The sequence below is a fragment of the Schistocerca nitens genome, chromosome 7 (assembly GCF_023898315.1).
Source record: "Schistocerca nitens isolate TAMUIC-IGC-003100 chromosome 7, iqSchNite1.1, whole genome shotgun sequence".
Lineage (NCBI taxonomy): Eukaryota > Metazoa > Arthropoda > Insecta > Orthoptera > Acrididae > Schistocerca > Schistocerca nitens.
This window is the reverse complement of record NC_064620.1, coordinates 453824507-453841651: the sequence shown is the minus strand read 5'-3', so window position 1 is coordinate 453841651 and position 17145 is coordinate 453824507. Positions and strand designations below refer to the sequence as shown.

Genomic DNA, 17145 nt, shown 5'->3' with positions numbered 1-17145 from the left:
CATTCCGGACAACAAGTTCACTACTCTGCATTTTTCCTTGACACTAATGCTCCACTTCCACCAAGGGGGTTGATTTGCTGTCTGACACAAATTTAGTTACTTGCTAGTGCAGAATTCAGTGTTCACCTAGTGTTGGTGGTGCAGTGACACATGATATAGTGTCAAATGAACAGCAGCTGTCAAAGCAGTTCTGCACTCAGCCGCCAGGAGCGGAGCACTGAGTGTTTTACATTTTATGCTTACTCTTTGTATTTCTTTTATTCCATGTTTTTGTGAATTTATCATGCCATGTTTGCTTCTTGCTGGTTAATTGTGTAACTACAGCTTAACTAGTTTCCTTTGAGAAGTAATTCTGTTGCCTGCGATGGTTCAGTGCATTAAAGTACGATATGTCTCTTCCGTCAATTAGCAAGGGTATCGGTAGATGATGCACTCATAAAGAATCTCTTATAACTCCAGAAAAGTGTTTGATTGGTACTTTTAGTTATGAACATGTCCAAGCAAAAGTTGGTCAGCTGAAGTTGAGCTAAAACTGACAAATGTTACTAATAACTGTTTCCTGTCTGTTCTCGTCTAGCAAAGACACTAAACCACCTTGCACCTATTGTTTTTCTTAGAAAGATTTTCACCATATTCAGTGTAGAGAAATAGTGTTCAGGTTCACTTGTTGTTAAAGTAGGTCATGGTCATTTCAAAACTTTCATTATTGGTATTTAAGCAAAAATGGAAGCAAAATAGTTTTCTCAAAAATACTAAATTAAATTTACAGCTCCACTAAGCTTTGTGAATTCTTCCTTAGAGTACATTACAGAAAACTTTGCACACAATTTTGCCTTCTTAAAGATTATAAATAATTTACCACATGTGTTTAAAAGTATGGACTGTACAACAAAATAATGATGTCATATATCACCCTAAAACCACTAGTATTTGACTTGGCATGCAAAACATGGTAATGCTAAACAGAATTAGAACCCAGTGAGACAGGTGTGCTTAATTTTTACACCAGTTGGGTAAGCAACCATCTCCACTTTGTAAGTGCAGAGAACCACAGTACATCAGACACATCAAAAAAGAATGACCCACAAGATCATATAATGGTAAACTGGTAGACTTCTCAGTGGCAACTCCAAGGTTGTTAGATTAAAAATTTGCTCTAGTCCATTTTATTTCTTTCTTCTGCTGAACAAAACTTTAAGTAGTTTAGGCACATTGCTCCTGAAGATAATTTTATAAGACAATAGAAATAAAAATAAGTAAAATAGCCAACACTCTTACCTGTAGGTGAACGCAATGACATAACATCCTGAAATGAACTTCCTTGATTAGTTTATCCATGTGTTGACCTCAATGTAACTTATTTTTCGGCTGGATCACAAGTGTGCTTCATTCAGTGTACTACGTCTGATGGTAGGAGGTCATTACTGCTTGTTTCAAAGTGCATAATACAAGTTTTTGTAAGATTATGAATTAAAACCATTAGCTGTGTTAACACTTGTAGGCCTGTTCAGCTACAATCTGAGTTGTACGTGCTTGGGTTGAGTCTGAACCATTGATCAGTATTCTTGTGTCACCAGCAAACAATGATATAGGTTTGTAATTGTAGACGAGTGTTCCAACAGCTTATTTAATCTTGCAGGAAACATGCCACAGGTCACTGATTGCTTACAAAAATAGCTTAAAGATAGTCCTTTTACATCAGGACAAGAGTTTAATGTTCTGCTAGAAACAACATCATAATCTGCAAAATTACCAGTTTTTAGTAACCAGATGAATTCTCTTTTCTTCGGGGAGGGGGGAGGGGGGGGTTGTATTTTTGAAGCTAATGTCTGTTAGTTATGCATACAGTGATGGCACATGTAAATTTAATGACCTGTGTTAGGTTGGTCATAGTTGTGAATTTTCCTCAAGCAGTTGTGATCACTGGCAATACAAGAGGACACCAGCTGTATCTGTCTCCCACCTGGAAGTTATTAACAGTTATTTCGAAGGAACATCCTCTTGATTGAGTGCAATATGACAACAAATATAAAAGCTCTGCATTCATATATTTCACCAAGGAAGTATTTATTATCCTTTGACTTGAGAGAAGTTCAGTCATAATAAACAGTAAAAAAAAGTATAATGTGGGTAAGACTTACTTACACACATTTGTGTTGTTTTAGTGTGTCACTGCACTTTGTTGGTTCTGTACAAATTGTAAAGCTACAGTCTGTAGAAAAACTGCAACCAAATTCCAAATTAAGAGCCACTGTTGCTTGTCCCCATTGAGTGATGTTGGCAGCTGGAGGCAAGGGAAGAATTCTTCCATTCAGGCGAATATCATCCACACAGCCTGTAGGGAAGAAGAGAAGAAGGAAGTACTAGAAAAAAAATTGATGGTCTTTTTGTGACTATTTTAACTTGTGAAGCTGTGCTACTAATTATTGTTAGTTTTAATTGTTGTTGTTGTTGTTGTCGTTGTTGTTGTTGTTGTGTTTTTCACTCCAGAGACTAATTTGATGCAGCTCTCCATGCTACTCTATCCTGTGCTAGCTTCTTAATCTCCAAGTTGCTACTGCAACCTACATCCTTCTGAATCTGCTTAGTGTATTCATCTCTTGGTCTCCACCTATGATTTTTACCCTCGACACTGCCTACCAATACTAAATTGGTGATCCCTTGATGCCTCAGAACATGTCCTACCAATCGATCCCTTTTTCTAGACAAGTTGTGCCACAAATTCCTCTTCTCCCCAATTTTAATCAGTACCTCCTCATTAGTTATGTGATCTACCCATCTAGTCTTCAACATTCTTCTGTAGCACCACATTTCAAAAGCTTCTATTCTCTTCTAGTCTAAAATATTACTCCATGATTTGCTTCCATACATGGCTACACTGCATACATATACTTTCAGAAAAGACTTCCTGACACTTAAATCTATACTTGATGTTAACAAATTTCTCTTCTTCAGAAGCACTTTTCTTGCCATTGGCAGTCTACATTTTATATCCTCTCTACTTTGACCATCATCAGTTATTTTGCTGCCCAAATAGCAAAACTCATTTACTACTTTAATTCATTCCATTATCCTTGTTTCACTTTTGTTGATGTTCATCTTATATCCTCCTTTCAAGAAGCTGTCCATTCTGTTCAATTGCTCTTCCAGGTCCTTTGCTGTCTCTGACAGAATTACAATGTCATTGGGAAACCTCAAAGTTTTTATTTCTTCTCCATGGATTTTAATTCTTGCTTCTAGTTTTTCTTTTGTTTCCTTTACTGATTGCTCAATATATAGATTGAATAACATTGGGGATAGGCTACAACGCTGTCTCACTCCCTTCCCAACCACTGATTCTTCTTCCTGCCACTTGACTCTTATAACTATGATCTGGTTTTATGTACAAAGTGTAAATAACCATTTTCTCGCTGAATTTGATCCCTGCCACCTGCAGAATCTGAAAGAGAGTATTCCAGTCAAAAGCTTTCTCTAAGTCTACAAATGCTAGAAACGTAGGTTTGCCTTTTCTTAATCCATCTTCTAAGATAATTCATATGGTCAGTATTGCCTCATGTGTTCCAACATTTCTATGGAATCCAAACTGATCTTCCCCGAGGTCAGCTTCTACTAGTTTTCCCATTCAGTGTTAAGAATTTGTGTTAGTACTTTGCAGTCGTGGCTTATTAAACTGACAGTTCAGTAATTTTCACACCTGTCAGCACCTGCTTTCTTTGGGAGTGGAATTATTATATTCTTCTTGAATTATGAGGATATTTCGCCTGTCTCATATATCTTGCTCACCAGGTACAGTTTTGTCATGGTTGGCTCTCCCAAGGCTATCACTAGTTCTAATGGAATGTTGTCTACTGCAGGGGCCTCGTTTACACTTAGGTCTTTCAGTGCTCTGTCAAATTCTTCATGCAGTATCGTATCTCCTATCTTATCTTCCTCTACGTCCTCTCTTCCATTTCCATAATACTGCTCTCAAGTACATCACCATTGTATAGACCCTCTACATACTCTTCCACCTTTCTGGCTTCCCTTCATTGCTTGGAACTGGTTTTGCATCTGAGTTCTTGATATTCAAACAAGTGGTTCCCTTTTCTCCAAAGGTCTCTTTAATTTTCCTGTAAGTAGTATCTATCTTACCCCTAGTGATAAATGCCCATACATTCTTACATTTGTCCTCTAGAAATCCATGCTTAGCCATTTTGCACTTCCTGTCGATCTCATTTTTAATTAACTGTAGCAAATTGTATGTTTTTGATGCTGAAATGACAAGAGATATGAAAGTACATTGTTGAGAGTAATTAGCAAAAATGATGACCCATAAAATCAGGACCTAAGGGCAAAAAGAAGAATAAGAAATGTCTTAAATCATATTAACAGAATCTTCCATCAGTTCTTGGTAGAACAACATTATAATAAATGAAAAGCACCAGTTTGCTTTTGTTCTACAATATTACTTTTATTGTTAACCTGTTTTCGGCTTACAAGGCCATCTCGTAAGCTGGCTTGTAAGCCGAAAACCAGTTAACAATAAAAGTATTATTGTGGAACAAAAGCAAACTCGTGCTTTTCATTTATTAAATATCTTAAACATCAGGAAAACATGAAACTATCTTTCTAGCACAATTAACATTTTTGCTGCATCCTCTTACAGTTTGTGATTCTAATTTGAATTTCCTTCACATGTTCATGCCTGTGTCTAGTCTAACTAATAATATAAATTTAGCAGTCATTTCTGTGTACATTTTAGTATAAGAGATTATTATATGGTGTTATACATGCAACAAAATGTGAAAAATTACCATTTCTGTAGTCAGAGTAAACTTCTATCGTATTTATGCCTGTATTCTCTGCCCTCCCACCAGCATGAGCACCTTCTTGTTTATCAATTATGAGCCACTGATGCCCCTCAAAAAAAGAGGTCTGATTGCGTCTTAAGAATTCGCCATCATCCAGTTGCAATATTGACAACGAACCATATCGTGAAACCTGAAAATTGAAAATTTGGTTCATTTATGGTAATGGTTATTGAAACAGAAGTTCTTTTACTTATTATTTGCAATTACTCCTGTTTCAAAGTGAGTGATATTAAACCAAATTTACCTTTGCCATGTGCCAGTATCCATCATCAACAGAAATATAACATAAACAGATACTTTTTTCTTCAATACGTTTACTATTCAAGTTGTAACGAAAATATAAATATCCATGTTGTATCTAGGAGGGAAGAGAAAAGTGCTTTGTTACTTTGAAAATAATTAAAATATATCTCGGTACAATAGAATCTTACAGCAATTGCAACTTAAACATGGTAATGTCACAATATACACCATTATTATGAAAATTATCTAGTGAATTTCTTCAACTGTTCATGAGTACATAAAAAACTAGATTGATGGAAGGACCAATAACATGGAAACCTACCTATTGTAGTGCATGGTATTTGGGAAAAGTGAAGAGTATTGGTGAACAAACTGACAGGTATAGAAACCTTTAAGCAAATTACCTGTTTACAACTAAAGAAAGTGCAAAATTCCCAACCCCACACCACTGAACAAGCAATGCATTACTGTATACAAGCCTCAAGTATATTACATTTTAAGGACAAATATAACAGTTCTGTTTGTGCTACACCAGACTAACTGAAACTCACTCAAAATACACATTTTAATATTATTTTGTGTTAACATTTTCACAAATTTATATAACTGCCAGTGTGATAACTTAATAAACATTAAATTTATTCCCTTTTAATAAATATTCCAAAAAAGAAATTATGTATCTCCTTGACTCAGTCCACACTTCACTACCCTGTTTTGTACCTCAATTTTGATTCTGTAGAGGAGGCATCTCAGAAATTTATGGTAACTTCATTCCAGTTAAACTGTACACAATTAATTGAAAGAATACTTAAATATTAATACAGTTTTTACTGTATGTAAATAGCTATTTCTACACAATAAATTTGTGATCAACTACATCCTCCTAAACTCTTAAGTCTTTCTTTATCAAGTCTTCCACAGTGCTGTAACACCTCTGCAGTGATGTACCATTAGTAAGTTCCTTTTCAGTTGACATAACATTTTGTTTTGAATGGCCTTGTCTGTTAGGCTTGTAAATTGTAATCTGGTACACTGAAGAGTCTGCGCACATAATTTATTTACTGGAATATGAATCATAATTTTTTCCGCATTTTTCTATTCATGATCTCAGTGATTAATCCATTAATTTGTCCTTTAGCAACCTTTATCTTAAGAAGGGCCAGCAGATTGGTTTTATTTTTATTTGATTCCATTTGCTTTGACGGTTCTCCAATCCTGCTATCAGTGGAGGAGACTTTAAAGATCCAATAATAAACTGAGAAAACTGGTTTTGTAAGAGGTGGATGTGACAAGACATTCAGATGCTTTGGCAGTTGTCATGCATGTAAATGTAAAACAATCTGATACAGTTCGAATGTAACCAAATAAAAGATATCATGTAAGTCACACTAACATGCGAATATCCATTACCTTGAGTGATTCCAAATTCCTGCATTTGTTTACTCAATAGTACCCTCCACTGAAGGTTTGTCTTTTTACTCAGAAAGTGACATTATTTGTATTTTTAATTCAGGGATTGTAATACTATGTAAATGACAAACCTCAAGGATGGCATACTCCAGAGACTGTTGATCAGACAGACCAAATAATTCACCATCCTTTTCCTCTGTCCTGAATCTGAGCTGGATAAAAGTTGTGAAGTACCCAATTTCAAATGAGAGTGCAAACTTGACGTAACTGTGAGGTAGAAATGTGACAGGTTGTGTTGGTGAAGAGCAACTTCGACCCCTCCACCCAGCATCACACCAACACCATGGTTCTCTGGCTGTAAGGTCTGCTTGGCATGTCCCATGTCCAGAGCAGTCCAGATTGCTGCATGCAGGCTTTGTATGAGAACAACCAGTTACTGTGCCCAATGACAGCAGTACATCAGACAAGTCCAAAATCTGTGGGTAACAGTGAGAGTCAGGAGTATTTGTTCACACAATTTGTATACTTAAGAGTCACACACATTTTTAAAATTGTTATAATAATTAAGTTATGTTGCAATTGAACACCATTACACTATATGCTTAGCAAATACATACTATAGCAAAATCAAAAGCGAGAGGGAACTGTGTTGTAACATCAAATTGTATTCTTTTTAACATACACCTGAGTGCAAAAGGCACTTCCTTTGAATTTTATTTTATTAGTTGTGGACATACACTGATCAGCCAGGACATTATGACCACTGACCTAACAGCCAGTATGTCCAGCTTTGGCATGAATAACAGTGGCAGCGCATCATGTCATGGAAGCAATGAGGCCTTGGTAGGTCATTGGAGGGAGTTGACATCACACCAGCACATACAAGTTACCTAAATCCCATAGACTCCAGAGGGGGGAGGGGGGAGGGGTGACAACCTCTAATGCCACGTTCAATCATATCCCAGATATATTCGATCAGCTTCAAATCTGGTGTGTTGGGAGGGCCAGCACATCAATTTTAACTCCTCACTGTGTTCCTTGAACCACCCACCACACTCCTGGCCTTGTGAAGCAGCATATCATCTTGCTGAAAAATGCTGCTGCCATCAGGAAACATGATGGTCATGAAGGGGTGCACATGGTCAGCAACCAGTGTACAATACTCCTTGGCCATTATGGTCCCTTGCACAAGCTCCACTGGACCCATGGATGCCCAAGCGAATATTCCCCAGAGCATAAGGGAGCTGCCGCCAGCTTATCTGCATCATGCAGTACAGGTGTCAAGGAGTTGTTCCCCTGGAAGACGACGAATTCGTGTCCTCCCATCAGCATTGTGAAGACAGTATCAGGATTCATCAGACCACACAATGTTCTGCCATTGTGCCAATGTCCAGTGCCAAAGGTCATGGGCCCATTTCAGTCACTGTTGCTGATGTCATGATGTAGGAAGTAGGTTACAGTACACTTGTTCACCCACCGCTTCAATACTGCTCAGCAGTGTGGGATCCGTACCAGATAGGGTTGATAGAGAAAATCCAATGGAGAGCAGTGTGCTTTGTTATAGGATCATTTAGTAATCACAAAAGCATTACGGAGATGATAGATAAACGCCAGTGGAGGACTCTGCAGGAGAGACGCTCAGTAGCTCAGTACGGGCTTTTGTTAAAGTTTCAAGAACATACCTTCACTGAAGAGTCAAGCAGTATATTGCTCCCTCCTATGTATATCTCGTGAAGAGACCATGAGGATAAAATCAGAGAGATTAGAGCCCACACAGAAGCATACCGACAATCCTTCTTTCCATGAACAATACGAGACAGGAATAGAAGAGAGAACCAATAGAGGTACTCAGGGTACCCTCCGCCACACACCATCAGGTGGCTTGCGGAGTATGGTTGTAGATGTAGATGTTAACATTGGCACATGCAAGGGTTATTGGCTTCGGAGGTCCATCCTGAGGAGTGTTCGGTGCACTGTGTGTTCAGTGCACCGTGTGTTCGGACACACTTGTACTCTGCCCATTATTAAAGTCTGATGTTAATTCCATGACAATTTGCCACCTGTCCTGTTTTCCCAGCCTGATCAGCCTACAACATCCAACAACTGTAATGAGGGGTGGCTGCCCAAGCCCAAGATGTCTGGGCATGGTTTCATCTTGGTTTTGCCACCTGTTGAAGACACCACAGCAGTCCTCCAACATCTAACAAGTCACGTAGTTTCTGAAATGCTCATGTTGAGCCTCTGGGCCATTGCAATCTGGCCTCAGTGTAACTCAGGAAGATTGTGCACCTTTCCCAGTCAACACACTGACAGCATGCTGACTGTTACTACATACATGGTGTGTGTGTCTATCTAGCAGTCATTCCTCACCAGATGATGCTGCTATTGCCTGGGTGGCGTTATATCAATAGTAGGTGAATGGTCATAATATTCTGGCTCACCAGTGTAATATCATGGTACAGACGGACAAAGAAGTATTATTCCTCAGTGTTCATCGAATCTGTATATCTCTTCTTTAAAGAGGTGGTTAAGTACATGATTTATGCATGAAATAACAAGGAATGTTGAGGGAGAAGGGCAATAAATGATTGAATGGAAAATTTGCTACAGAAAATAAATACCAGTGTTACATTAGACTGTTAGCTGACTGATTGGTTCATTCCGTATTTCTACCATATACCTGTTAAATACATAATTGTGCAGGTGGCATGAGACAATTCAATTGTATTACAAGAAAATAAATTGCTATTTACAGAAGAAACAAACATTACATATTCACTTCTCTTAGGTGAGATCCAGTCACATAAAACTTTATAAATGACATTAAAATCACCTTTGATGTAAAACTGTTTATTTATAAAATCCACTATTGCATTTTCAGCTATTCAGCCACGCAGCCATTATCAATTTAGCACATGTCAAAACCTGAAAAAATATTTGACTTTTAAATATGTTGTTTTCATGTCCATATGTTGGTATTTAATGTCACTGCTGTAACAACTCCCCCCACCCCTCCAAACCTAGTTTTCAGGCTCCTAGTCCTCCATCCCACTGGTAACACATCACCCATTGACTAGACTAACTAAACCACCAGGACTGCAATTACCCATAAATGAAGAACATCCTATTCATAGTCCTTCCCACCTCTCACAAAAGGGGTATTATGCTTCCCTTGAAATCTCCAAAATATTATGGTTCAGCCTTATGCTACATCCTCACTCAAACACTTGAGACATAGGTTATAGCCCTGTGGAAGATACTTAGGCAAAACTTGTCTTATGTACCCACCCTGCTCTACATCCCATTCCAACTCTAACACAGTCCTACCCACAGCTCTATCAGTGTCAGGACCACCAACTCTGCTATACCTTCTGCAGAGTCTTTTATTGTGGGCATGACCACTGACTAGCTGTCCACTCGCATGATTAGCTGCCATGAAATTGTGACCAAGAACAGAGTTGAGTGCCCAGTGGAAGTACACAATGCAGTGTGCATCACACTCTACTTCAACGGCTGCTTCACAACTGTACCATATGGATCCTACAGCTTCTATGAACCTGCCACAATCCTCTGAACCTGCCACAATCCTCCTGACCTCAATCTTCATTAGTCCGTGTCCCACAACCAGTTCAACCTCTGTCCCCACTACCCTCGCTTCACTCATTCTACACACACAACATTCTCTCCTTTATTCTTCCTCTTCCTCTGTTATATCTGCTGCTTCCTAGTTCAGTACTCCACATCACTGTGTGCAACATGTACATCCCCTTTACCTGTGCCGGAGTAAGCACATCAAAGCTATAAGCCTATGTCATCTTTTATTTTTCCATTACATACATTATATTCCATCCAGGACTTTCAGTTATCATATTAATTTTATCAAATCCTTGAGATTGCCCGATTTTTAGTGACTTAATTACATTCACAATCCCTTTAACAGAGCATGGAATAGTTGTAATTTGATTGTTTGTATGTGTCACAGACATTTCTTACCTCATGTACTCTACTGCTTCATACCTTGAACTGTCCATGACAATTTTTCAAGTTTTGCTGCTAATGAAAAATAATGTCAAAATATGCTTCTTAGGAGTATAATATAGAAATAATTGATAAAAGGAATAGATAACAAGTTAAAACTGTTAAAATATTAGTACATATAAAAGAAGAGTGGTCAAATTTGAAGAGAGCTGATAATATAGTGTCAAATGTGTTCTTATTAGAGTTTTCTTATCTGCTGAACATATCCTAAGGTTCCTTCCTACACATGTTGTAAAGTCAAATTGCTTCGCTAGTTAGGTACTTGTTCCATGGATCAGTTTGCATGGTACATCATAATTATGTTGAATGAGTAATTTTACATTCACAGTGAAAATTAATTTATATGTATGGTTACATTCAGAACACCACTTCCAAGTTTTTTTTCATAAAAAGGAAAAATCTATACAGATGTGAGTTAGTTATTCCTACTCAACACCTTTTACACATTACAATAATAGAAATTCTTCTATGGAATAGAAGAAGTTGTCAAGGAGAAACTTCCTCAGTTTGTTAGCAAATTTTACTCTGTTGTCTATCAGACATTTTACATTGCTGAGTAAGTGATAAAAAAAAATTATTGTTGTAGCATTGCACACCTCTTTTTGTGCTTTTTTGCTAAGGACAACCACAATATGGGGTAATGAATGTAATGTTTCGTTCTGGTATTGTAATTATGTGCCTAATTGTTCCTTTTGAACAGCAATGGATTATTTACAACAAATTTCATGAGGAAATAAATATATTGTGAGGTAGTAATCAGATTGTCCAACTCCTTAACCAGACATCTACAAGATGATCATAGGGCATCACCACATGTTATTCTTACAGAACATTTTTGTACAAAGAAGACTCTCTTTCTTAAAGATGAAACAATGGAAATTCCAGGATGGACTGTAACAATATTATGAAAAGGATACTTGCTACTACAATACAGTGGAGATGCTGAGTCAACATATCCACCACAGGGGGAGTAAGAACTATTCTTTTCATGATATTGTTTCTTAAAGATGAGTTACCTCAAGACATTATTCCATATGACATTACTAAATGAAAATATTCAGAATATGTCAACTTATTGATTTGTCTCTCTCCACAATTTGCAATGATTCTAAGTGCAAATAAGGCTGAAATAAGTTGTTTTAGGAGGTCAAAAAATGTGTTTTCCAGTTTAAATTCTCATCGAACTGGACTAATCCTAAGAATATTCAAGTTTCCAACCTATTTATTATTTCCTCTTCACATGTTACACTTATCATTGGTATAGTACCTCTCAATATGAAGAACTGCATATATCTTTCCTTTTTAAAACTGAGGGTCGAACCATTCGCAGAAAACCTGTCAATGGTACTTTTACAAACCTTGTTTACCATTTCTTCTATTTCTGATCGCATGCTTTGACAGATTACAATACTAGTGTCATCAGCAAAAAGAACTAATTTTGCTTGTTGTATACTAACTGGAAGATCTTTTACATATGTGAGGAACAGTAGTGGGACCTAAGATTGAACCTTGGGGAATCCCATACGTGATTTATTCCCAGGCAGAATTATGTCCTGTGACTATCCTGCTCGAATTACTAACTACAAATTTCTGCATTCTTTTGGTTAGATGTGACATTATCCACAGGTTGGCTATACCATCAGTTTCATAAAACATCAATTTATCCAGAAGGATACTGTGATTCACACAATCAAATGTATCAGAGAGGTTGCAGAGCATACTAACTGGAGCTATTTTATTACTGAATGCTTGTAAAATCTGGTGAGTGCATATGTAAATGGCATTCTCAGTAGAGCAACCCTTCTGAAACCCAAAACTGTGATTTGCTATGGATATGACTGTTACTACAGTGAGATACTATCCTAAAATACATCATCTTTTCAAAAATTTTGGAGAATGATGTAATCAGTGAAATATATAGGTAGTTATTGACATCTATCTAATCACATTTTTAAAGAGGGCATATTTCAATCTCTCTGGAAAAATGCTTTGAGTTAGTGATGCATTATATATTTCAGATAAGACTGTCTTATTACGTGGGAACATGGAAAGTGAGTTGAATTCAAAGAAATAGTATCAACAGAAATTGAGAGATTTATACCAAATAAATTAATGAATGATGGAGTTGATCCTCCTTGGAACACAAAACAGGTCAGAACACTGTTGCAGAAGTAATGAAAAAACCATACCAAATTGAAACAAATGAAAAATCTCCAAGATAGTTGATCTTTTACAGAAGCTCAAGATTTAGTGCAGACTTCAATGTGGGGTGCTTGTAATAGTTTCCACAATGAAACTTTGTCTCAAAACCTGGCAGAAAATACAAAGAGATTTTGGTTGTATGTAAAGTATCCTAGCGGCAAGACACAATTAACGCCTTCCTGTGTGATAGCACTGGAAACACTGATGTCAACACTGCTGACAAAGCAGAGTTATAAAACACAGCTTTCTGATATTTCTTTAGCAAAGAAGATAAATTAAATATTCCAGAACTTGAATCAAGAACAACTGCCGACGTAAGTAGCTTGCAAGTAGATATCGTCAGAGTCATGGAGCGACTTAAATCACTTAATAAAATCAAGTCTTCTGATCCAGACTGCAAACTAATTAGGTTCCTTTCCGAGTATGCTGATGCAATAGCTCCATACTTAACAATCATATACAACTACTTGCTCGATGAAAGATCCATATCCAAAGACTGGAAAGTTGCACAAGTCATGCCAAAATTCAAGAAAGGTAGTAGGAGTAATCTACTAAATTACAGTTCCATATCATTAATTTTGATATGCAACAGGATTTTGGAAAATATAGTGTGTTCGAACATTATGAATTACCTTGAAGAGAACAGTCTATTGACACACAGTCAACATGAATTTAGAAAACTTTGATTTTGTGAAACACAACCAGCTCTTTACACAAAAAAACTGTTGAGTTCTACTGACAAGGAATTTGAAATTGATTCTGCATTTCTAGATTTCCAGAAGGCTTTTAACACAGTACAACACAAGTGACTTGTAGCGAAATTGCGTGCTTATGGAATATTGTCTCAGTTGTGTGACTGGATTCATGATTTCCTGTCAGAGAGGTCACAGTTTGTAGTAACTGATGGAAAGTCACCGAGTTAAACATAAGTGATTTATAGTGTTTCCCAAGATAATGTTGTGAGCCCTCTGCTGTTCGTTATCTATATAAACAATTTAGGAGAAAACCTGAGCAACTGTGTTAGGATGTTTTCAGATGATGCTATCATTTATCACCTAGCAAAGTCATTAGAAGATCAAAGGAAATTGCAAAACAATTTAACAAAGCTGTCTGTATGGTGTGAAAATTGACAATTGGCCCTAAATAATGAAAAGTGCGAGGTCATCCATATGAGTGCTAAAGAAATCCATCAAACTTCAGTTACATGATAAATCACTCAAATACAAAGGCCATAAATTCAACTGAATACCTAGGAATTACAATTATAAACAACTGAAATTGGAAAGAACACACAGAAAATGCTGTGGGGAAGGCGAACCAAAGACTGCGTTTTTTGGCAGGAGACTTAGAAAATGTAACAGGCCTGCTAAGGAGACTGTTTGCATTATACTTGTCCACCCTCTTTTGGAATACTGCATGGTCTGGGGTCCTTACCAGTTAGGATTAACAGAGTAAATTGAGAAAGTTTAAATGTTTTGCAATACTGTGAAATAGGGAAGAGTGCGTCACTGACATTTGGGGTGGACATAATTAAAACAAAGGTGTTTCTCGTAGCAGTGGCATCTCCTCACAACATTTCAGTCACCAACTTTCTCCTTGAAATGCAAAAATATTTTGTTGATGCTGACCTACATAGGGATAAATGATCATAATAAAATAAGGAATATCAGAGCTCACACAGAAAGGTACAGGTGTTCATTTTTTTCTGTGCACTGTTTGAGATTGGAATAATACAGAATTATTGTGAAGGTGATTCAATGAACACTCTGCCAGGCACTTAAGTGTGATTTTCAGAGTATCCATGTAGGTGTGGATGATCTGCTTGTCCTTATGCTTTCTACTGTATTTAAGAAATGGTTATTAAATGCTTTTGCAACCTGTGACTCATCGTTTATAGCCCTCCCATTCAGTTTAATAGCAATGTTGTCTTGTTCTGTGGCTGGATGTCCTTCCTTTTGTTTCACTACATTCCATGTAGCCTTAAGTCAGTTGTTGGAAATACTGATTTCTGACATTATGTGCATGTGCCTTGATTTTTTTATTAATTTTTCTTAGTAATTTTGTAGTGTGAAGCTACTGCAGGATCCCTACTTGTTCTTGCCAAAAGATACATCTCCATTTTCTTTTAACAAGATATTTTAATCCCTCTAGTGACCATGGTTTTTTGCATGGCTGTTTAATGTCCTTCCTGATTAGCTTATGTTCAAAAATTATGTAAATTTATCATGGAATAGATTAAATTTTATATTAGCATTTGGTTCACTACAAATTACATCCCATTTCATATGTTGTAAGCTATCCTTAAAAACATTTGTCCTGGAGTCATTGATTAATCTAACTGATTTCCAGTGAGGAGTACACATACCGTAAGGTGCTATGTTATTTGAGGTAGTTTACTATCGTTCCCTCTGTTGGGTTTGACTTTTTCTTCTTCTTCTTCTTCTTCTTCTTCTTCTGCGAACTGTTCATATTGTCAAAAAACATCATTTTCAGTGATGTCCACTAGTAATACTATGTAACTCAATAACCCTGGATATACATCAGTCATTTATCAAAGTATCTTTTGACAATATGACTACAGTTTCAAATTATGCCCACTGATTATTCGCTTTTGATAAAATAAATTAATTTTTGAAAATATTATTTGTCCTTTATATTTAATGTATAAAAGAACTCTCATTTCACATTCTAATGCATTTATATGAGAGTGTTCATTTTATTTTTATTAAAAAAGTGGGACATCTTAAAAAGTTAGGAAAAAATTGGAACATTTAAGGAAGAAAATTGGACACAAATTGCAGTGACAAAATTTAATGGACATGAAACTTTACCTTTGCATCATACACTTAGATGATCCCAAATGATTTTTTTACATTTACTCTGCTGTGCTGTCACTGTACTTTCAAATTTTGTGTCTTCGATCATGATTTTGTGAGTATGTCATGGAAATCTGTTCCCAGATTGGGTTTTTGGGATAATGTGTATCAGCAAAGCTCCTAGTAAGACATTCAGCATGCTGAGCAAAGAGTGTGATTCCACTTGCCTTTTTAAATCTTGGCAAAGTGAAAGGAAGGTTCCTCTCTCACACCACATGAAAAGAAGCATGTTGTGCTGAGCTGCATGTTGTGCCACTGGGTGGTCAACTTTTCTCTTGGCCACAGTTTGGTGGTGGCCCTTCATACTAGTGGACAGTTGGTTGGTTGTCATACCAACATAAAAAGCTGTGCAGTGATTGCTGAAGAGTTGGTATATGACTTGGCTGCTTTCACAGGCGACCTTACTTTTTCCGGTGGTCTAGGACAATCCTGTGACAGGACCAGAGCAGGAAGTGCTTGATGAGTAGTATGGGCAGATCTTTCACCTGGTCTTCCACAGGGATATGATCCCTGTGACAAGGGGATGGGAGTGGGAATGGAAAAGACATGGACTTAGATGTTGTGTAGGCTGGGTGGGCAATGGAATACAACTTTAGTAGTGTGGGAAGCATTTTGGGTGAGATGTCTCCCATTTTGGAGCATGCTGATAAATGATCAAAGCCCTGATAAGCTCTAATCATGTATTGCTAGGAGCTCAACATTCCAAATTATACCTAATTACATTTGATGCAGATACAAACCAGTGGTATCACATTTTACAATTGTGATGTAATTTTGTTACTGAGTCTTATAAGTAGGCAATATTTCAAGTTTATAAACACAGAGGTGAAGCGTTTCATCTACTTCAGAGACATGAGGAAAATGCTCTATCTAGGCAGCAAAGACTGTGCTCTTAGGGGGAAAGAAAGGTTGTAATCTGATTGGGTTCCATTTTAGGTCAGTAGACTATATCTAACATTTTCATCTTTTTATTTATTTATTTATTTATTTATTTGTCCATATAAACCTCTTTTTCAGTACATATATTGTACATAGGATATTGGAAAGAAAACCTTTTTAGCTATTGGTTTTACAAATGTCAAACATACATTATTTAAATTTTTATAACAAACTGGATCTATACAGTTAATAATTACAAATATTTTTAAAATATTGTATATTTGTAACTTATTTCTACAATTAAAGATACAAATTACATTTTTTCTTGAGTAGCAGTTTTTCAGAAGGTAGGCTGTCACAGACTTTTTAGAAGCTCTGTAGTCAGGAAGAGATTTTATATGTCTTGGTAATCTGTTGTAAAGTTTTATTCCTGCATGATATACACCTTTTTGGCATAATGTGGTGATGCAATGATTAACATGTATGTCACTATCTGATCTGGTACTGTAATCATGGACACTTTTGTTTTGAGGAAAAAGGTTTTCTTTACTCAGTATGCTTTTTTTGACATGCATGACTACTTCCAATATATAAATACAGGGAAGGGGTAGGATCTTTAGATCTTTAAAGAAAGGTATGCATGGTTT

General features: G+C 36.7%; 1 protein-coding gene across 1 annotated transcript in view; it reads right to left on the bottom strand.

Moving 5' to 3' along the window:
* LOC126195683 (putative neural-cadherin 2) overlaps positions 1–6848 on the bottom strand; it is a 72024-nt gene extending 65176 nt beyond the window's left edge. Inside the window, exons 1-5 of the mRNA XM_049934311.1 lie at positions 6844–6848; positions 6635–6812; positions 5095–5208; positions 4794–4980; positions 2146–2335 (exon numbers count right to left, since the gene is read on the bottom strand). Coding sequence (XP_049790268.1) covers positions 2146–2335; positions 4794–4980; positions 5095–5208; positions 6635–6812; positions 6844–6848 — 674 coding nt within the window. The remainder of the gene's footprint in view (positions 1–2145; positions 2336–4793; positions 4981–5094; positions 5209–6634; positions 6813–6843) is intronic.
* Between the last annotated feature and the right edge of the window lie 10297 nt (positions 6849–17145).